Source organism: Oryctolagus cuniculus, chromosome 5, assembly GCF_051225735.1.
Source record: "Oryctolagus cuniculus isolate XC-2025 breed Fujian yellow rabbit chromosome 5, ASM5122573v1, whole genome shotgun sequence".
Classification (NCBI taxonomy): Eukaryota; Metazoa; Chordata; class Mammalia; order Lagomorpha; family Leporidae; genus Oryctolagus; species Oryctolagus cuniculus.
In genome coordinates, this window is record NC_142871.1 from 117,384,652 (window position 1) to 117,407,189 (window position 22,538).

Here is a 22,538-nt window from a genome sequence, read left to right on the forward strand (position 1 = left end):
CCAGCACTGTAGGGTAGTAGGTTAAGCCTGGCCCTGCAGCACTGGAATCCCATATAGGCACTACCTCAAGTTCTGGTTGCTCCACTTCTTATCAGCTCCCTGCTAATGGCCTGGGAAAGCAGCAAAAGATGGGCTGAGTGCTTGGGCTCCTGCACCCATGTGAGAGACCTGGAAGAAGCTCTTGGCTCATGGCTTTGGATGGGCCCAGTTCTGGCTGTTGAGGCCATCTGGGCATGAATTCATGGATGTAAGATCTCTCTCTTTCTCTCCCCCACCCCTCTATCCTGTAACTCTGCTTCTCAAATATATAAATAAATTTTTTTCAAAAAGAATAAAATTTGTTAAGACTTACCAGGTTTTAGAAATACTTCATTTGTGCTTGAAGAAAATGGGGAATTATCAGGTCAGTGCCATGGCTCACTTGGCTAATCCTCCACCTGTGGCGCCAGCACCCTGGGTTCTAGTCCCAGTTGGGGCACCAGATTCTGTCCTGGTTGCTCCTCTTCCAATCCAGCTCTCTGCTGTGGCCCGGGAGGGCAGTGGAGGATGGCCCAAGTACTTAGGTCCCTGCACCTGCATAGGAAACTGGGAAGAAATACCCAGCTCCTGGCTTCGGATCAGTGCAGTGCCAGGCATAGCGGCCATTAGGGGAGTGAATCAACAGAAGGAAAACCTTTCTCCCTGTCTCTCTCTCACTGTCTATAACTCTCTCTCTGTCTCTCTCTCCCACTGTCTAACTCTGCCTGTCAAAAAAAAAAAAAAATGGGGAATTATCCAAATGTTGATGCACGGACATATCCATTTAGTAATTATAATTACACTGTTACAATGTTAAATATGCTTATTGATTTTTCTTTTTATCTAACAAATATTGAAATAAACATTCCAATTATTCTGAGTATTATGGTAGATTCGTTCATTCTATTTGCCAAATAGTGCTATAAATTTTCCCTTCTTATATTTTGAACCCATGTTATTAACTGCACTCAAGTTTGAAATTATTACATGTTCCTAGAAATACAGTACTCTTGTAATTCATCTCCATCTCAATCAATGCATTTTGTCCTAATGTCTTTTTATGTTATATGAATATAGCCTCATCAGTTTGTATTATACTTCATGAGTTTCTTTTGATACTTGCTTATGTATCTTTTTATCTCCTTTTTATTTATTTGTTTGTTTATTTGAAAGGCAGGGTTACAGAGAGAGAGAGAGGTAGAGACAGAGATATAGACAGATATTGATTTACCTTGTATCTGCTGGCTCACTCCCCAAATGGCCACAATAGATGGGGCTGGGTCAGGCCAAAGACAGGAGCCTGGAACTCCTGGGTTTCCTAGGTAGGTGCAGGGGCCAAGGAATTGGATTCTCTGCCACTGCTTTCCCAGGAACACTAGTAGGGAGCCAGATTAGAAGTGGAGAAGCTGGGACTTGAATAAGCAGCCATATTGGATGCTGGCATTGTAGACAGCGGCTTAACCTGCTGTGCCACAATGCCAGCTCTTTTTTTATATTTTTTGCTTCCCAAATCGTGTGTATGTTTTTAAAAATAACCTTTCACAAGTTATCACTTATTTAATTATATCACCCCTTTCTATACTATTGCTATATTTTAGATCTACCTTGATTTTTTTTTTAGTGATCTTTTTTTTTGACAGGCAGAGTGGACAGTGAGAGAGACAGAGAGAAAGGTCTTCCTTTGCCGTTGGTTCACCCTCCAATGGCCGCTGCGGCCGGTGCGCTGTGGCCGGCGCACCGTGCTGATCCAAGGCCAGGAGCCAGGTACTTATCCTGGTCTCCCATGGGGTGCAGGGCCCAAGCACTTGGGCCATCCTCCACTGCACTCCCGGGCCATAGCAGAGAGCTGGCCTGGAAGAGGGGCAACCGGGGCAGAATCCGGCTCCCTGACCGGGACTAGAACTCGGTGTGCTGGCGCCGCAAGGCAGAGGATTAGCCTGTTGAGCCGCGGCGCTGGCCCTCTACCTTGATATTTTTAACTCCCACAAATTCAACATTGTTATTTTAATATGTAAAGTCAATATTTATTTAAGTTTATCCAAACTTTGCCATTTTCTTCATTCACTACATCTTACATTGTAGACCTCACTTTTGTGATAATTTTCTTTCTATCTGAAGTGCACTTTAGAAATTTCTTAGTAAGGGTCTGTTAGTAAAATCTGCTGTGCCTGGAAATGTGTTTCACCTTCTTCTTGTGAGATAGTATCTCTAGGTTTTAAATTCTCTTTTTTCTAACCTTTTGAAGACATCATTTCTCTATCTTGTAGCAATCTTTGTTACTACTGAGAAGTCAGCTGTCATTCTATCTACTATCCAGTATGGTTCCTAAATTTCACTGTGACATATATAGGTATAAATTTATATTTTTATAATGCTATTAAGTTATAATAGACTAAAAAAAGCTATATATATTTAGAGTGTATAATTTTGATGTTGCTTGACAGAAAATGAACCACTTATATTCACCCATGAACCATCAAACCATTGCTACAATGAAAGCAGTGCATATATTACCACACCTAAAAGTCTCCTTGGAGTGTGTATATGGCCTGAAAGTTAAGATGCCCATGACCCACATTGGAGATCCTGGATTCAATGCCAAGCTCTGGCTCCTGACTCCAGCTTCCTGATAATGCAAACCCTGGGAAACAATACTGATGGCTCAAGGAATTGGGTTCCTGACACCTATATGGGATACCTGGATTGTATTGAGACCTGGCTTCAGCCTTGGATCAACCATCACAGGCATTTGGGATAGGCCAGTGGATGATCTGCCTTTCTGTGTCTTTCTCTTAAATAAAGAAATAAATAAGTAAATAAATAATTAATTAATTAAATAAAAAACTTTTTAAAAGACCTTGCATGCCCTTTTATAATCTACCTCCTACATATCATCTTCATGCAATCACTTCTGTCTTAATTACATTGGATTTTCAACAATTTTATATAAATTGAATAATATGAAAATGCTTTTAAAAATATTTATTTATTTGTTTGAAATGTGACAGAGCAACAGATAGAATGATAATCTTCCACCTGCTGGTTCATTCTCCAAATGGCCACAATGGCCTGGTTAAATGTTAAGTGTTAAAGTTAACTATACAGATATACTATACAGTTAAGTGTTAAAGTGAACATAAGGATAGGAGTAAGTGTTAAAGTGATGATATAAATAGGATCAAGTGTCTGGAAATAATAATAGATAGAATTAAAAAGGAGAGAATGTTCCAACATGGCTAAGCAGTCCACACAGCAGACTCATAAAATGACAATCACTTTAAGTAAAACTCTGACCTCAGGATCAGCCACCCCCTCACAACCCATGGCAAGAGCCTCGGTTGATCACTGATGTCACAAAAAAAGAGTGTTAATTGTTAAAGGAATAACAGTAGTCACTGACTTAAATCCTAGATCTTCCACGAAGCCTTTTTTGAAATTTCTATTTATTTATTTGAAAGACAAAGAGAGAAAAAGAGAAGAGGGGTTGGGGGAAGAAAGATCAAGAGCAAGAGCAAGATCAAGATCAAGATCAAGAGAGAGAGAGAGAGAGAGAGAGAGAGAGGTTTTGGTTTACTTCCAAATGCCTGAAACAGCCAGAGCTGGACCAGGCTGAAGTCAGGTGATGGGAACTCTATATGGGTCTCCTGTGTTAGAAGGAACTCAACTACTTAAGCCATCACCTGCTTTCTCCTAAGGTAACTATCAGCAGGAAGCTGGAATGGAGAACCCAAGCATTCTGATATTGGTTGCTGACATCTTAACTGATGTGCCAGATGCCTGCCCACAAAGCCTTTTTCAGTCTTTCTGGACCATACTTCTAAGTTTTGTCTACATGATATAAAGAACCAGTTACATAATTAAATAATCTGGCACACTGTGGTTTTTATTTAACAATTTTGTATATTTACAGAACTTACGTCCCAAAGACACTAGAAGAGCCTGAAGGACAGGGATTTTAGTTCTGGAAGTAACACTTTCAACTGATCCACCTCTACCATAGCACTCTGCACATGAAATCATTCTCATAGCAGTTATTGAACTCTTTCTCAATTTAATAAAAATAACCTATTGGATAAATACCTTTTAGAGTCAATTGGATACGACTTCTTTAAACTGGTAGATTAGCCTTTTCTATACTGCTACTTCACGACTAACAATGACTTTCATAAGAAGTTATATTTCCTACATCCTAAAAGGACCTTGCATATGTCACCAGGCTGCCTATCCATGCAACTCTGATGGAATAAATTCTAACTGCTAAGTTATAGAAGAGGATGACTTTTATATTGAAATTTTCAAACACAAGTGATGTGGATAAGGCAGAGACAACCTAGAACCTGAAATGTCAAGGAATTCAGTTTCAGTGACTTTTTTTTAATGCAACCCTGAACATATTCCCATTCTACCTGTTAATCTACTATAAATCCAATGCTTGCTAGCTCCAGATAACAGGAATTGCATATTCATTTAAGAATTCTAGAAGGCCAAATTTAGTATTTGGTCCTAGTATTATAGAAACTAAGGGCCGGCGCCGTGGCACAACAGGCTAATCCTCCGCCTAGCGGCGCCGGCACACCGGTTCTAGTCCTGGTCGGGGCGCCGGATTCTGTCCCGGTTGCCCCTCTTCCAGGCCAGCTCTCTGCTGTGGCCAGGGAGTGCAGTGGAGAATGGCCCAAGTGCTTGGGCCCTGCACCCCATGGGAGACCAGGAGAAGCACCTGGCTACTGCCTTCGAATCAGCGCGGTGCGCAGGCCGCAGCGCACTGGCCGCGGCGGCCATTGGAGGGTGAACCAACGGCAAAGGAAGACCTTTCTCTCTGTTTCTCTCTCTCTCTCTCTCTCTCTCTCACTGTCCACACTGACTGTCAAAAAAAATTTAAAAAAAAAAAAGAAACTAAGGACAGGGATGAGTATAAAAATATGTAGGGTAGACAGTAGCCAGACTATGCTGAATTAATGCACAAATCCAGGGGCTGGTGCTGCGGCATAGCAAGTAAAGCTGCTGCCCATGGTGCTGGCATCTCATATGGGTGCTGGTTTGAGTCCCAGGTGCTCTACTTCCCATTCAGCTCCCTGTTACTGAACTTGGGAAAGCTTCAGATCAGCCCAGCTCCAGCCATTGTGGCCATCTGGGGAGTGAGCCAGTGGATGGAAGATAATCTCTCTCTCTCTCCTCTCTCTCTCTCTCTCTCTCTCTCTCTCTCCACCTCTCTGTAACTGCCTTTCAAATAAATAAATCTTAAAAATATAAAAATTCAAAAATCTAGTTGTTATTTGATGATGCCAATTGTTAACTATTATCCTCATTTTTCAAAAAATGATATTTAATGTGAACTCTCTTAATTTGAAAATGACAATTTTTATATATCTCTTTTCTCCAATCTCATTTTTCTTCCCTTCATATGCAATCATTCTATGTGCAGATTTTTGACTATGTATTATGTACCACATTTTGCATGTATTTCATATTATGCCAATTTTATTGCATCATACATCTCATTTTACTTTTTTTCCCCATTCAGCACTATGTTTTTAAGATCCATTCATCTTGTTTTTTGCTTCTAATTCCTCCATTTTAATCAAGATGTACCTTTATCATATTTTGTTTATCTACCTTCTTGCCCACAAAGAAACAGTGTGAAGGTAAAGAAACATATGTGGATAGGTTGGATTTAGTCTTCTAAATCTGTCAAATCTAACAGTCAATTTGTTTATAACCTCTGATCTAGACAAACACCTTGCTCAATACCTGGAATTTCTTACCTCCTAGTTTCCAAAAATATAATAAAAAGGGAGACAATTCAATGGAAGTATTTACAGAATTCTGTCATGCAAACATGACAGATGTCAATACATGATATCAATGTGACATTTTTAAGAGAAAATTCATTAACTACTAAGTCATAATTCAAACAAGCATGCTTGTTTGGGAAATAGTGAATAACAAGTATCCACTGCCATGCACTCCATTCTTACTCTCCAACATATTAAATTATTTTAAGCCAACAAAGAAAGAACTGATTTCAGCATACAGGGGCTTCACCTCTAAGTCACAGATATGCCTTTTCCATTCTCAAGTTAAACCACATAGCTACAGAAAGTATTTGAGGTGAGAAGCAAAGTCAGGAAAGTAGAAAACAAAATGCTAAGCTATATTCTGCAACTGAAGACTGTTTGAAAAATCTGTTATTATGGGGATGGGATTTTGGCACAGCCACCTGTAACACCGGCATTCTATATGAGCCCTGGTTTGAATCCAGCTGCTCCACTTCCAATCCAGCTCCCTGCTAGTGCACCTGAGAAGGCAGCAGAAAATGTCCCAAGTGCGTGGGCTCCTGCTACCCATGTGGGAGACCCAGATGCAGTTCCAGTCTCCTCTGGCCTGGCCCAGCCCCATTGCAGCCATTTGGGGAGTGAACCAGAGGATAGAATCAATCAGTCAGTCTCTCTCTCTCTCTCTCTCTCTCTCTCTCTTCTCTCTCTCTCTCCCTCTAGCTCTGCCTTTCAAATAAATAAATAAATATTTTTAAAAAGTCTAATATTCAATTGCTTCAGTTCAGAAGTTACATTTCACCACATTTTCAATGAATCTCCTGTTGCTGTTTTGGTTTTGTTTCCTTGATGTGGGCATCAATAATTTCTTCCACGCTATTTTGGAGGTGTGCCTGGACCAAGGCATTCATAGAAGAAGCAAGGTATGAGAAAGCCATTTTCGGAGCACCTAGGAAATCATAGCTAGAGCCTCCTAAGTGTAATGGAAGACATAAAGTAACTCTTTAGAGATCCAAAAGAAGTTCCAAGTAACCAAGGATAAACTGAATCAAACATACTTGCATTCTCCACCAAAACCTTTGGCATGCGCTGGCGGTTCATGAGGAGTGGGAAAGGATCTCGCCCATCATTCCGTTCGTGGACCTCTCGAATTTCCACTGTATCATCCATAAGATAGTAATGAATGATGTAGGCCCGACACTCACCAAACATGCTATCTCTATCATCCCAGATTGCATAGAATCGAAGAACCTTTAAGGAATCCAAAGTAGAGACTTGAGTAAGAATCCTAAGAGTGGAAAGCTTAACTTAGTAACTTAGGCATTTATGTATCAGACAGTGATGAAAAGATTAGCTGAAAAGATTATGAAGCAATCACAGATAGTAAACTGAAAAAAAAGAAATATTCAGCAAAGATACTAAACACATGGAATTACATAGTAGATGTCAACAGCTGGAAAGAATTAAATAAAAGTTTATGCCAAGAAAGAAGTGTTTACTTTGATCCAAAATGTTAGTCAGTGAAAGAGAAGCTGAGTTAAAAGAACAAAGCAATCTTTTATATGGTGGTTTATATATATTAATAGAGATACATGGGAATACTTTATATATAGTTTGGAAAGAATTTTCACTTATTACGCAGTCTTCTTTTGGTCCCATCCATATATATCTTCTAGTAATAGTATCTATACAATCTTTAAATACAAAATAATAACAGGTGTAAGACTGATATAAAGAAATTTTTTAAAAGAGCATGCTAGTGTTAAGTAAAATTTTCTGAACTAAAAAGAGTTAAATTTCTGGAGGAAAAAAAAAAAGCAGCAAAGAAGAATTGAAAGTGATCGTTCTGTTATCTCTTTCCCTTTAGTACAAAAAAGAGAATTCCATTCTGCTTATACACTTCCACTCACAAGCAAGAGGATTAGGAAAGCTAGAACAGAGCTGGAAAATGCCCAGAATATCCTGTATTCCCTCATTAATATAACAATCATCAAGGAAGTGTCTGCAATGGGTCTTTTGTGAAATTAATAGGTTTAATACAAGAAACCTACAGATATGCAACAACTTTGGAATTTCCCAAAAATTCATTTACGTTTTCCCAAAGAATGGTATGAGATTAATTCCTATTTAGGAAATGAAATGATAAATTGAAATGTAAAAAGGCAATAAGATGTAGCTCAGTTTAAATCTTGTTTTACATTATGCTGAGTGAAATAAGCCAGTCCCAAAAGAACAAATATCATATGTTCTCCCTGATCTGTGTCAACTAACTGAGCACCTCAAAGGAAACCTGTAGAAGTAAAATGGACAGTATGAGAAACAATAACTTGATAAGCCATGTCCTGCCTGTTGAGGAACAACTTACTATTTTATTCCTTTTAGTATTTTTTGTTCTACTTAATACCATTGGTTGAACTCTTTAACACACAATTATTCTTAGGCATTTAAATTTAACTGAAAAGTTATCCCTGTTAAATATAAGAGTGGGAATGAGTGGGAATAAGAAAGGGAGGAGATGTACAGTTTGGCACGTGCTCACTCGGACTTATCCCTAATGGTAGAGCTAGAAACATGCCAGGGGATTCCACTTCAATCCCATCAAGGTAGCATGTACCAATGCCATCTTACTAGTCAAAGTGATCAGTTTAAGTTCATAATTGATCATAGTGATAGGATTAAGTATCAAAGGGATCACATAAACAAGACTAGTGTCTGCTAATAATTGGCTGGCGCCGCGGCTCACTAGGCTAATCCTCCGCCTAGCGGCGCCGGCACACCGGGTTCTAGTCCCAGTCGGGGCGCCGGATTCTGTCCTGGTTGCCCCTCTTCCAGGCCAGCTCTCTGCTGTGGCCAGGGAGTGCAGTGGAGGATGGCCCAGGTGCTTGGGCCCTGCACCCCATGGGAGACCAGGAAAAGCACCTGGCTCCTGGCTCCTGCCATCAGATCAGCACGGTGCGCCGGCCGCAGTGCACCGGCCGCGGCGGCCATTGGAGGGTGAACCAACGGCAAAGGAAGACCTTTTTCTCTGTCTCTCTCTCTCACTGTCCACTCTGCCTGTCAAAAAAAAAAAAAAAAAATTAAAAAAAATAAAAAAAATAAAAAAAAATAAAAAAAAACAAGACTAGTGTCTGCTAATAATAACTGATAGAATTAAAAAGGAGAGAACGATCCAACATGGGAAGTGGGATACACAGCAGACTCATAGAATGGCAGATGCCCTAAACAGCACTCTGGCCTAAGAATCAGCCCTTAAGGCATTCGGATCTGGCTGAAGAGCCCATGAGAGTATTTTAGGCATGGAAAGCCAAGACACTCTGGGGAAAAAAAAGACCTAAATGAAAGATCTCTGTGAGTGAGATCCCATTGGAAAAGAATGGGCCATCAAAGAAGGAGGTACCTTTCTCTGAAGGGAGGAGAGAACTTCCACTATGACTGTGACCTTGTCTAAATAAGGTTGGAATTTGTGAACTCAAGAGGCTTCCATAGCCTTGGCAGCTCATGACAAGAGTCTCAGGTGATTACTGACGTCATAAATAGGAGTGTCAATTGTTAAATCAACAACGGGAGTCACTGTGCACCCACTTTCCACGTAGGATCTCTGTCCTTAATGTGTTGTAGTATGCAAATTAATGGTAAAGCTACTACTAAAACAGTACTTTATACTTTGTGTATCTGTGTGGGTGTAGTCTGTTGAAATCTTAGTATATACTAAGTTGATCTTCTGTATAGAAAGATAATTCAAACTGAATCTTGATGAAGAATGGGATGGGAGAGGGAGTGGGAAATGGGAGGGTTGCGGGTGGGAGGGAGAATACAGGGGGGGAAAGCCGCTATAATCCAAAAGCTGTACTTTGGACATTTATATTTATTAAATAAAAGTTGGAAAAAAATCTTGTTTTAACATTCAAATACTTAGTGGTATTCACAATACTTTACTCACGATTTTATTTGGATTCTTAATATGAAACTTAAGCATTCCCATACTCTAACCCTAGATCAAACCAGAAATGTAACATTGTAGCCAAACAGTTAAATTATAGATGTAATGTTTCAGATCAGTTCCAACACAGCTATCAATAAACACTTGATAAAAGAGCTTGTCAATAAACATTGTGCCCCACTTGGAAATGAGTAAATCCACTGAGGTACCTAAGTCACTTACTTGTTTGTCAAAAGTGAGAAACTGCTTAAGTTGATCAAAGTTTGATGGGGTGACATATTTACGGAGAGGTCGTTTTCGTAGTTCAGTGTAAGGATCAAGAGCCATCTTTTCTGGTGGATTTAATTCAATTCCTTGACTTTCCAAAAATATCTAAATAATTAAAAATAATCATCATTTTTCTTAGAGATTCTTAAAGTAAGTAATAAACTTATAGTATAAAACTAAGTGTAGTCATAATTTCAATACCAATGCTCAAGTTAACCACTACTTTGTAGCTTTAATATGTCATAGAAACACTACCTCCAATTGACCCAACACTATAATGCAGTGGCCAGCATTGTGGCATAACAGGTTAAGTTGCACCTGCAGCGCAGGCATCCTATATGGGTGCCAGTTCAAGTCCCGGCTGTTCCATTTCCAATACAGCTCAATGCTAATGTGCCTGGGAAAGCAGCAAGGGATGGCCCAAATCCATGGGACCCTGCACCCATGTGGGAGACCTGGAAGAAGCTCCAGGTTCCTGGTTTCAGCTTGGCCCAGCCCCAGCCATTGTGGCCATTTGAGGAATGAACCAACGGATGGAAGAACTCTCTGTCTCTCCTTCAACTCTCCTTTCAAATAAAAAAAAAAATTGAAAAAACCTATAATTCAGATAATAGTTGACTATTACCTGAATTATTCTACATTATAAAATTGCTAGGTAATATGCTAAGCTAATTGGAAGACATAGTGATAATAAGGTAACTGGATTGAAATATCAATGTAAATAAATTAAATTTATTTAGATGTCCAAGAACAGAATGAATACTAGGACTGCTTAATTGTATACATCTGGAACTTAACTATAGTTTCAAACAATATGAAATTTCTATTAGGTATGGAGACAAGCTGTATATGTGAATCTGAACTCACATTCCCAACTTTCCAACATTCACTTAAGTATATGATTAAGACTTCCTCTCTCACCAAAAAGAAATCATAACCACTGGTTATTTTAGACCAGAAATGCTTTGGCAAAATAGGAAAGACAAACCAAGTGCTCAGACATCATAAAAACAAGTTCAGAAAAAATCTGAATTTGATATAATCTTGAACCCTATGTTATCAATTATTCATAAATATATTTTTAGTTACTATATCCTTTAATACAAATTGACATTTCATCTTATTAAATGCACCACGATAAATTATAGCTTTATTGATAATCAGAAAAGAACAATTTCATAATATCCACATTCTAGAACTGGTTTACTTTTTGGAATTGTGCACCTTGCTCTGGGCCAACTCAATAGAAAATACACAAAGCTCAAAACTAAAATGTGTGGGTCTAGTATTAGTTTTATGCCATGTATTCTATGATTTTAATATTTAAAATTTTATTAAGTAGTTCCCAATATCGTTTCAATATAAAATATGATCTTAATTTCTATTAAAACTATTGAGCTGTAAATATTGGTTAACAATAAAATTTTCCCCTAAGGTTCTAGATTAGTGGGACCAGTGCTGTATCTCATATGGGCGTCAGTTCAAGACCTGGCTGCTCTACTTCCAATCCAGCTCTCTACTATGGCCTGGGAAAGCAGTACAAGATGGCCCAAGTCCTTGGGCCCCTACACCCGTATGGGAGACTTGGAAGAAGCTCCTGGCTCCTGGCTCCTGGCTTTGGATTGGTGCAGCTCCAGCCATTGCGGCCATTGGGGAGTGAACCATTGGATGGAAGACCTCTCTCTCTCTCTCTCTCTCTTTGCCTCTCCTCTCTGTGTAACTCTGACTTTCAAATAAATAAAGAAATCTTTAAAAAAAAAGATTCAAGATTAGTATATAGTAGGATTATTGATTGAGATATTTAATGGGTATTTTACTCCCTTCTCTTACACTCAACAGATAATAAGCCCCTTTTTAAATCTAACTTTACAGATTATGGCAGGAATGTAGAAGCTTCCTGAAGTTGACTTTTTTTCTTATTTCTTAGAAAGCCTAAAAGTTTGAAGAGATTATTCTAAAATGTCCCAGAAAGGAGAGAGAAAATAATGCCTTTAAGTCAAGAAGAGAGAAAGGGAGAAATCCACCAAGAATGGAAATGGCACAGGTTAGTGGGTCTCAGAAGAGCAGGACCCATACAAACTCTGTGGTGGTACTCTGACCACATGAGGTGTGTGGACCACCATTCAATGTAATGCATTGCCAAGTTTCAGGATCTTACATAACACCAAAGCTTCAGGGAGGTGCCTTTGGTCATTGGACAATCCACGAGCCCTACCTGTATGATTCCTTTAAATCTAACAGTGGACTGTTTCCTTGTCAGTCTTATGACTTGGATTCTGGCTTAGCTGAGAGTGAAGAGAAACATCAGTGGTTATGGAATGAATGCCTGCATACCCCCCAAGTTCATACTGAAGCCCTAATCCCCAGTGTTACTATTTAGAGATACAACCTCCATTGAAATAATGTTAAATGAGATCATAAAGGTAGGGCTCTGATCAAATAGAACTAGTATCTTTAGAAGAAAAGTAGAAGAAGAGAAATCGGAAAGCAAGCATACTTTTTCTCTCTCTCCATGCCTATGCACTGAAAAAAAAGAGCCACATGAGCACCCAGAGAGAAGTGAGTTGTCTGCAAGCCTGGAAGAGGGCCTTCATTAGAACCTACCATGCTGGCACTGTGATCTTGGACTTGCAGCCTCCAGTACTGTGAGGTAAGAAAATTTCTACTATTTAAGCCACCAAGTATTTTTGTTATGACAGTCTTGAGTAGCTAGGGCTGGAGCTCAAGTCATTTTTTAATGTTATTTTTGAAAAATGAAACAAAAATTTCTTCTCAGCAGCATTTGTGGAGTAGGATTCACATCTACTACACTACCAGTAATATTTCAACAACAACAAAAATGTATTCTGGATCTATGTTTTCTAGAACTTTATTTTTTAATATGTTCAGTCAATTCTGCCTATAGGAACAAACATTAATCCAGAGCAGCAAGGAGGGTTGAGGGGAAGAGGTGGTTGTGATATATCGGCTTCCTGGTTGAAATCACACCCTGCCTACTCACAGGCTCAGCCCTAATGAAGACCATTATATGTGTATAAATTTTAAGCTGCCATAGGAGCCAGCCTGCAACTTAACAGATGAATTGTTGAAAACATAATTCAATATAGTCAACAGTCCTTAATACATAGTTCCAGTCAAAAAACAGTTGTTAAAATACATCAATCCTCATTATTCATGGAGTCCATATTTGTGAATTTTCCTATTCACTAACATTTAATTGTAACCCTAAAATCAATACTCACTACATTGTTCAGTCATTCACAGACATGTCCAAAGTAGCAGAATATTTGATTTATCCAAATGTGTAATCTCAGTTGAGGTCAAACAAGGTGAATCTCTTCTTCCTGTTTCAGCTCTCATGGGGTAAACAATTTTAATGGCAGACTATTTAATGGCACATTTTTTGCATTTTTGAGGGTTTTTTGTTGGTGATTTTACTATTTAAAGTGGTCCTGAAGCCTAGGGCAGAAATGCACTTTAAGGTTCCTAAGCACAATAAAGCTGTGACTTGAGGGGAAAATACATAGAGTAGATAAACTTCGTTCAAGGGTGAGTTATAATGCAGTTTGGTTTGATGTGAACGAATCAACACTATATACTAATGAACATGTCTTAGAACAGAAACACACATAAAACAAATTTCTGTATTGATGGGTTAACAAAAATTCTGTGAGCAGAGATTCACAAGAACCTAACCCTGCATTTCCCTTAGGAGTATTGGTTTAATATTCACTAATTTAGTGCTTGTAGTGAATTTATTGGTCTAAACTACTGTGAATAATTAGACTTGACTGAACTAATGAGATCTGCTCAGGGATGAATCTGAAAATGCTCAAATTGTCCATAAGACAAAACTGTAAAAATAATTGTTAATACCTTTAGGTTTACATAAAACTGTATAATTTCTTATTGTTGGTATAAAAATTCTAAAATTGCCTTTGATAAATAGGATCTCAGAAACTTAAAAAAGCAAGAGATCGAAATATGCTTGAGGGGCAGGCATTTAGCTTAGTGGTTAAGGTTGCTAGTTAAAGTATTTTCGTCCCACATTGGTGTATCTAGGTTTGATTTCCAAGCTCTGGCATTTGACTCCAGCTTTCTGCTAATGCAAACTCTGGGAAGTAGTAGTCATGGATCAAGTCACTGGGCTCTTGTCACCCATGTGGGAGATCTGGAATGAGTACTCAGCTCCCAGCTTCAACTCAACCTTGTGCCAGCCATAGTAGGCATCTAGGGAGTAATCCAGTGAATAGGACTCCTCTCTGATCTCAGCCTCTCAAATAAGTTATATATACATAAATATGTGTGTATATGTATAAGTATTTGAAGGGGATATATCTCAAAGATGGTCTAGCACCTCTACCTTGTTTACTGTTTTCCTTTGTTATTTTGGAATGGCACTGACTCTATGACATTTTCTTTACTTCCTTCAATTATCTGTTCACCTGTCACCTCATCAGTGAGGCTCTGATGATGAGCCTTGAAAATAGTGTCCCCGATCTTCCTTACTGAGACTGTTTCCTCCATTGCTCTTACCATCATCTGTCATATGTTTATTTATTTTTTACTTATTGCTTTTCTCATTCAACTGGAATATAACCTCCATAAGGGCAAATATTTATATATGGCACCTGAAACAGTCTCTGGCACATAGCAGGTGTCAATAAATATTTGTCAAGTAAACTACTAAATGTAAAAAAACAAAAACAAAACAAAACAAGCATTAATTCATACATGCTCAGGGCATGGTAAAATTTACTCACACTTGGCACTAGGTAGCATGGAATAAAAGATATAAAACAGTTCAGAAAATATATCTTTGCAATAACAAATATATTTAACTAAGACAAACTTGGAATTAACTTCCTAATACCTATACTCTATACTAAAAGAAAGTCATCATATCCTCTATGTTTGTAACTTTAAGTTGTCTCTATATTAAAAACAAAAGCCTCAAATTTGGGGTGGTGTTTTCCCTAGCAGTTAAGATACCAGTTAGGGTTCCCTCTAGCTGCCAGCATCAGCTTCCTGCCAATGTGGACCCTGAGAGGCAGAAGGTAACAGTTTATGTCCTTCCACCCATATTGGAGACCCAGATTGGGTTCTCAGCTCCTGTTGGTTCTCTGGCCCTACCCAGTCCTAGCCATTATAGGCCTCTGGGGAGTGAACAAGCAGGTGGAAGCATTTTCTGTCTCTCTGTGTATGTGTGTGTCTGTCTCTATCTCTGTCTCTTGATAAATCTTTTCAAAATTAAATTACAAAACCTCAAAAGTTATGAAATTGAAAAAATGAAGGACTTTTCTCAATATAAAAAGTGGGTTTTTTTTCCAATTAAAACATTTGGATTCTTTTAGACAGTAAATTTTACTATAATTTAGTAAATATGTCTTACAAAAAAGTATAAATGGCACAAAAAATTTTAGGATCATTACTGCCAGGAAGGATGGTATAATTTTTGTAAACATCAACTTTATATGAAGTATTTAATGCTTCTTCCATATTTCCATTTCTCAGGGGTACTACTCTACTCTGTATTTGAACTGCCAAGTAAATTGTTTTCTTTACCAAAGATAAGTGTTTATGCATTAATATCATTCTGAAAACATTAATATTACTACAAAGTATCAGTGTATATAAGCATACACACACATACATATGCTTCACAAATCTAATAACTCATAAAACATATTATCTGTGTCCTCTTTCCCTAATAAATGAATCTTTCCATAAATAAGAATGATGCCTCAGAACCAACAACTTTCAAAAATATGTAACTCTACCTGTGTGAATTGGTCACAGTCCACAATACGGAAAGTTTTGCCATAAATTGTGATGTTTATTCCTCTGTTTAGGTCTTTCCAGTGGTAATGATCTCCCACATCATTCTTGGCCAGCCGTTGACGTCTGATTAACTTGCCTTGAGGGATCCCAGAGTTTTCCACCACAGGCTCTATGACAGACATGCTGTCGTCCTCTAGGTAGTAGTAGATGTTCACTTGACGGATTCTATATTGTTCCTCAGTTGATATAGGAACATCTTCTTGAAAATAGGCATCAAATTTCAGCACCTATAAAGCTCAACGGAAAGAGAAATATTGTAGTATTAGTTTGTCATTGTCATCTCAAAAAACATCTAACGCCTTCCTGAAAAGAGAACCACTCAAGGAGGTTTGTATAGTCATTTCTTATCCTCTAAATCAAAAGTTGGAAAACTATGGACCATGAGACAAATCTACTCTGCCACCATTTTTTTCATATGAACCACAAAGGTTTTTATTACATACTTAAATGGTTGAAAAAAAATTAAAGAATATTTCACAACACATAAAAAATGATACAAAATTGAATTTTCAATACCCACAAATAAAGTAATTATGTAAATATTTAACACTTGTTTACTTAATGACTGCTCTTCCATTGCAAGAGCAGAGTTGAGCAGCTGTGATTGAGATACATAGGCTGATATACTGGACTGAATTATATCCACCCAAAGATTTGTATGTTGAAGTCCTAATTCTGTAGAGACTGTACTTGGAAAGATGGTCTTTTGGAGTTAATAATGTGAAATAAGATTTTAAGGATGAGACCGTAACACAACAGGACTGATGGCCTCAAAAGGGAAGAAAGAGAAAGAGAGAGAGAGGGAGATTCACTTCTTTCACCTCCTATGTATGTTCTGAGGAAACACCATGTGAAGACATAGCAAGAAAGTAGCTGTGAGCAAAGAGAGACCTTACCAGAAATCAAATTGGCTGGAACATGACCTTGGAATTCTGGCTTCTGGAACTATGAGAAAATGAATTTCTATTGTTTAAGCCAACCAGTTTGTGGTGGTATTTTGTTAAAGCGCCAGAGCAGACTAAAACTGCTACAATATCCAAAATATTTACCATCTGGCACTTTACAGGAAAGATTTGCTGATATCTGCTCTAAATATAAGGTATAGACTACTTACTGTGCATGTTTCCTGCAGAGAAGGCCTAAAAACCCTAATACTTCTAGCTTCATTTCCATGTTTAAAGTCCTTCCAAACTTTTGGAAGGAGTGAGATATTTTAACAAGACTATGATCTTCGGTTTCAAGATGAAGATGAGGGCTCAACTCCATTCCATTACTAGGAGTGGAGTCCTTGTAAATTCATATGACTGACACATTCGTTCTTACAGACCTTAAAGTCATTAGTCTACCATAAAATCTTTGGGAAGTATATAAATACTCTCACTGCGCACAGAAACATACATATAAGGGCATGCCAAAAGGTTCACAGAATAAGTTATTAAAAGATAACTTTTGGGGGCCGGCATTGTGGCATAGTGGGTAAAGCTGCTACCTGAAGTTCCGGCATCCCACATGGGCGCCGGTTCGACTCCCGGCTGCTTCCACTTCTGATCCAGCTCTCTGCTATGGCCTGGGAAAGCAGTGGAAGATGGCCCAAGTCCTTGGGCCCCTGCACCCGCATGGGAGTCCTGGAAGAAGCTCCTGACTCCTGGCTTTGGATTGGCTCAGCCCCGGTCATTGCGGCCAATTGGGGAGTGAACCATTGGATGGAAGACTATTCTCTCTCTCTCTCTCTCTCTCTCTCTCTCTCTGCCTCTCCTCTCTATGTAACCCTGACTTTCAAATAAATAAATAAATCTTTAAAAAAATAAAAAAAAAGAAATGGAATAAGAAATTAATCCTATTCTAGTGCTGGCCTGGCACTAGAAGAAGATAACTTATGCTTACAAAACAGATAAATTTAAGTTTAACAATGGATACGAGGATACTGAGTACAGTTGCCTAGGGACCACTTTTTCTAAAACATCTTTGTTGCTTAAATATGGCTTAAGAGTTTTTGACAAACTCCTGGTCATTCAGTACTTCTCTTCCTATCTGGGACTGGACCAACAACTAGGTCAAATTTGACCTGGAAACAGGGACAGATAAAAGTTAGCCACAAGATGTTGATCAGCATTGTGTTCAAAATAAGGATTTTGATTGCAAGGAGAAAATAAAAATCAACATGAAGCCCCTGGTGTCAATCTTCAACAAAATTAAATAAAGCCCAGAGGTTGTAGAGGAAGAGGTTCTTATGCTTGGTTGCCTAATAATTGCTAAACACTGTGTACCTAAAATGGTAGGAATTCTTTTTATTTTTATTACTTTGGTTATTGCTTCACTTTGTCTTACTTGCCTTCCTCAAACTTCTGTAATGTGTCACTTCTAAAAGTCCTGGCCATTAGCATCTATATATTTAACCCTCTTGTAAAATTTATCTCTGCTTGTTTAGAGGCTGCCAAGCTACAGATGGTGTTGAGATGGAGGCCTGAATAAAATTGTCTTTCTACCTGGGACCCTTAGATTGACCCTCAGAAAAATGCTCTGCTCCCAATCCAGATCTATGCCCTTATCAGCAGGAAGTAGCCAGAGCAGTCATCACCCCCAAATCCCCTAATGGCAGTTAGAGCCCATTTTTTCTGAGTTGGGGGGCAGGGATATGAGGCATTACAAGTGTTAATAGGCAGTTAGGAGAGTCTCCTGTGGGTATGAGGGAACAGGTGTTTGTATGAAACCTGTCATTAGCTGATTAGACAAAAGACAGTATCCAAAGAAAATGAAAGATTGATAGGGAACACAATGGGTCCCATACCTAAAGGTAACCATATTAGAAACTAAGCTTTGGCATCATACCAGAACACATGAAGCAGTATGTCTCAAGTGCTTAGCAACTGATCAGGTAGGCATAACCTACCTTAACTGGTCAGGTCAACAATATTCCTCAATTGTCACATTTCACGAGTGGTTGATATGGTAGCATTTGTCAACCGATCAGGAACTATGACTTCTATGCAAAAGACAAAGAAAAAAAAAAAAAGCAGGCCCCTAGCATATAGAAACTACGTAGAAGAATTGATCAGTTGATATGGACTCCTTATATAAGTTCCTAATACCCAGATCTTGACAGACACCTCACTTTGGTACCCCTCTCTGTCTCAGTAAAACTTTCATTTTGCTCATCTCCACAAAAAAGATAATTTGTGACTTACACAGTGAGCTTGATTTTAGACTTACTGAATTTAAGTAATAGCACAAATTGATATCGCAGGAGATAATAGATGCAGGATTGGGTTTTAAGAAAAAGGCATTAGGGGGTTCCAAGATGGCAGAATAGCAACAGGGCAGTCTGATTTAGGCTAAGTGAAATTAATGTTTTAAAATGTGGAGAAAGTACAGTCTCAGGGTAAAGCTGCAGGAGAAACTGCAATGGGAGCTCTTGTGAAAGCAGTGGAAATGGCCTGGATCTGTGTGGAAGGTGCAGACGCAGCAAGGAGCAACGAAACAACAAAGGAGCCAGCAGCTTGGATCTAGAGAAAAGTGCCCACCCTGGCAAACCTGAGATCAGACTGCAAGGGCCCGCACCACTGTTGATATAGCTGGAGGGAAAGTGTAGTGAACTGCACCATTTTTTGAGTCCGGCCTAGATCCCTCAGTGCAGAAGGGCAACTGCTCACCCTGGGGTGGGAGAAAAGCAGCACGTCTCCCTCTTTCCCTTTCTCCCGCCTACAACAGTGACCTGCAGCCAGTTGGGGAGGGCTGGCACCATTTTTGGACATAAGCAGGTAGCATCTGCTCCAGCTCTTGTGTGCGCACCCAGAAACTATCAGGGTCACCCTCCACCCAGTCAGCAGGAGCAAACACAACAGTTTAAAAGCAACTGACAGGGAGGGTCTCCACTACACCAGCTGCACGCACTCAGCAATGGGTTGGGAATGGGAGCCATCCCTACGTAAGGGAAGTGCAGCCTGCGGGACTCTCCTATGTATCCAGCATAATTGTGAAATGTACAGAGCTGCAGCTGGTGGGTTTTGTGTGTGCCAGTGATCCAGAGATCTTACCAGAGAGAAAAACCCGTGTTTCCCCACGGACATTGAATATGGTGGAAGGACCAGACTCAATCCAGCGGGCGGGAACACACACAGACAATGGCTCTGGGAACATCTCAATCTCCCTGTGGACATGACAGGCAAGCAGGGCAGAGTGGCCCCACTTGCACTCCTTGACCCTGAAAGCCCTGGGTGCAGAGAACTGAGAAAACACTGTGAATGCATCAGAGGAAGCAGGGTGTAGCTGGGTTCTGGGCTATCACAGAGTGCAGCTGCACACTCTCAGAGCTCCTTGGTTGCCTAGAGCAGCTCATAGCTGAGGGAACCATGCTTACAGGAAGGACTGTGCAGATCATAAGTGTGGTTCATATGGTGGTGAGGATGAGTGTTGAACACACTGGAGGCTAATGCCTGGGCATTCCTCAGCAGGGAGGAGAAGGGGTGGTTGTACCAACAGAGGTCACCATTCCTCTCCACCTAGTTAACCAGAGGAGAGCTACCAAACCCAACTTGGATGTTACCATAGATAACCACCCCATCCTGGAGCAATGACCAGAGCTCCCTGGCCACACCCACCACACACCTCTTAGTATTCACTGAAAGTGCAAACATTCCACTAAGCCACAGAGGCATAATTCAAAGATAAAAGCCATCAGAGGAAAAAAAAAAAAAAAAACAACATTAATACAAATGCAGAAATTCAAGAAACAAGAAAAAGGAAGACACTATGACCCCCCAAAAGGAACACAAAAACATTTCAATATTAGAATGTGAAGATGAACAGACCGAGGAAATCCCAGAAATGGAATTCAACAAATAATCATAGGATTCCTCAAAAGCAGTCAGAAGCAAATTCATGAACTAAAGAAAACCATGTATGATATGAATTAAATTTTTTTCCATGAAACTGAGATTTAAAGAGAAGCCTAAATGATATATTAGAAGAATTTATATATATATTATTTACATATATATATATTAGAAGAATTTGATCAACTAAAAATTGCAGTGGAAAGCTTTAACAACAGAATTGTTGAGGCAGAAAAAGACTATCTGAGCTAGAATACAAATCTCTGGAAATTTTATAGTCAGACGAAAAGGAAGGAAGGAAGGAAGGAAGGAAGGAAGGAAGGAAGGAAGGAAGGAAGGAAGGAGAAATTAGAAAATTTACAAATAGTGTTGGAGATACACAGGATACCATCAAATGAACTAACATATGGGTCATAGGAGTGCCTAAAGGTATGGAAAGAGAGAAGGAACTAGAAGGCCTATTTAGTGAAATAATTACAGAAAACTTCCCTAATTTGGAGAAAGAAATGAATGTCCAAGTACAGGAAGCACATAGAACTCCTAATAGACATGACCAGAAAAGATCTTCACCATGACTTATTGTAGTCAAACTTTCCACAGTAAAGCATAAAGAAAGATTCTAAAATGTGCATGAGAGAAAGGTCAGATTACTTTCGGAGGATCTCCAATTAGACTCATAGTTGACTTCTCATCAGAAACCCTACAGGCTAGAAGACAATGGCAAGATATAATCCAAATCTTAAGAGAAAGAAACTCTCAACCCAGAATACTGTACCTTGCAAAGCTCTCATTTATGAATGAAAGTGAAATAAAGACCTTCCATAACAAACAGAAATTGAAAGAATTTGGCACCACTCACCCAGCCTTACAAAAGATGCTAAAGGATGTGCTACATACAGAAACACAGAAATAAAGCCATCATTATGAAAGAATACAAATACAGAAAATCCCCCAGTAAAACTACAAAAGAAATCCAAAGTAAATGACAGTAATATTCATGGAAAAATGGCAGAGCCAAGTAGTTACTTATCAATAGCTACCTTGAGTAAAAATAGCCTCAACTCTCCAGTTAATAGATGCAGACTGGCCTAATGGATTAAAAAGCAAGACCCATCTATTTGCTGTCTACAAGAAACACAACTCACCAACAAAGATACACATGAACTGAAAGTGAAAGCATGGAAAAAGATAATCCATGTTAATAGAAAGGGAAAAAGAGCAGGTATAGCCATCCTAAAATCAGACAAAGTAGACTAACACAAAACCTGTTAAAAGAGAACAAAGAAGGGCACTATGTAATGATTAATTAATCAATATAGTCTATTCAACAAGATGTGACTATAATAAACATATCTTCATCGAATTACATGGTGCCTGGCTGTTTAAAAGTAATGTTAATGTATCTAAAGGGAGACATATACTCCAATACAATAGTAATGGGGGATTTAAATACTCCATTTTCAGCAATTGATAGATCAACCAGACAGAAAATTGGCAAGGATAATGGAGTTAATCAACACTATAGATCAAATGGATCTAACAGATATCTACAGAACTTTCCACCCCACAGTTGCACAATATACATTCTTCTCAGCACTTTCTCTAGGATAGAGCAACTTGCCATGAAGCAAGACTCAGCAAACTTTAAAAAATCAAAATCATACCATGCACCTGGTCTTACCACAATGGATTGAAGCTTGAAACCAACAACTCAAGAGTCTCAAGAACATATGTAGACACATGGAGACTGAACAACATGCTCCTAAATGAACAGTGGGCCATAGAAGAAATCAAAAGAGAAATAAAAAAAAATTTGGAAACTAATGAAGATGACAATACAACATATCAAGACTTATGAGATACAGCAAA

General features: G+C 38.9%; 1 protein-coding gene across 4 annotated transcripts in view; it reads right to left on the minus strand.

Moving 5' to 3' along the window:
* Window positions 1–22,538, minus strand: part of EFHC1 (EF-hand domain containing 1) — a 90,494-nt gene that overhangs the window by 55,010 nt on the left and 12,946 nt on the right. For 2 of the 4 annotated variants that reach the window (XM_051855624.3, XM_089333169.1), the window contains exons 3-5: window positions 15,777–16,064; window positions 9,952–10,101; window positions 6,848–7,040 (exon numbers count right to left, since the gene is read on the minus strand). In XM_051855624.3, coding sequence (XP_051711584.2) covers window positions 6,848–7,040; window positions 9,952–10,101; window positions 15,777–16,064 — 631 coding nt within the window. Of the gene's footprint in view, window positions 1–6,847; window positions 7,041–9,951; window positions 10,102–13,238; window positions 13,260–15,776; window positions 16,073–22,538 lie in introns of those variants that run through there. The other 2 variants (XM_089333168.1, XM_089333170.1) reach the window with 2 other exon arrangements.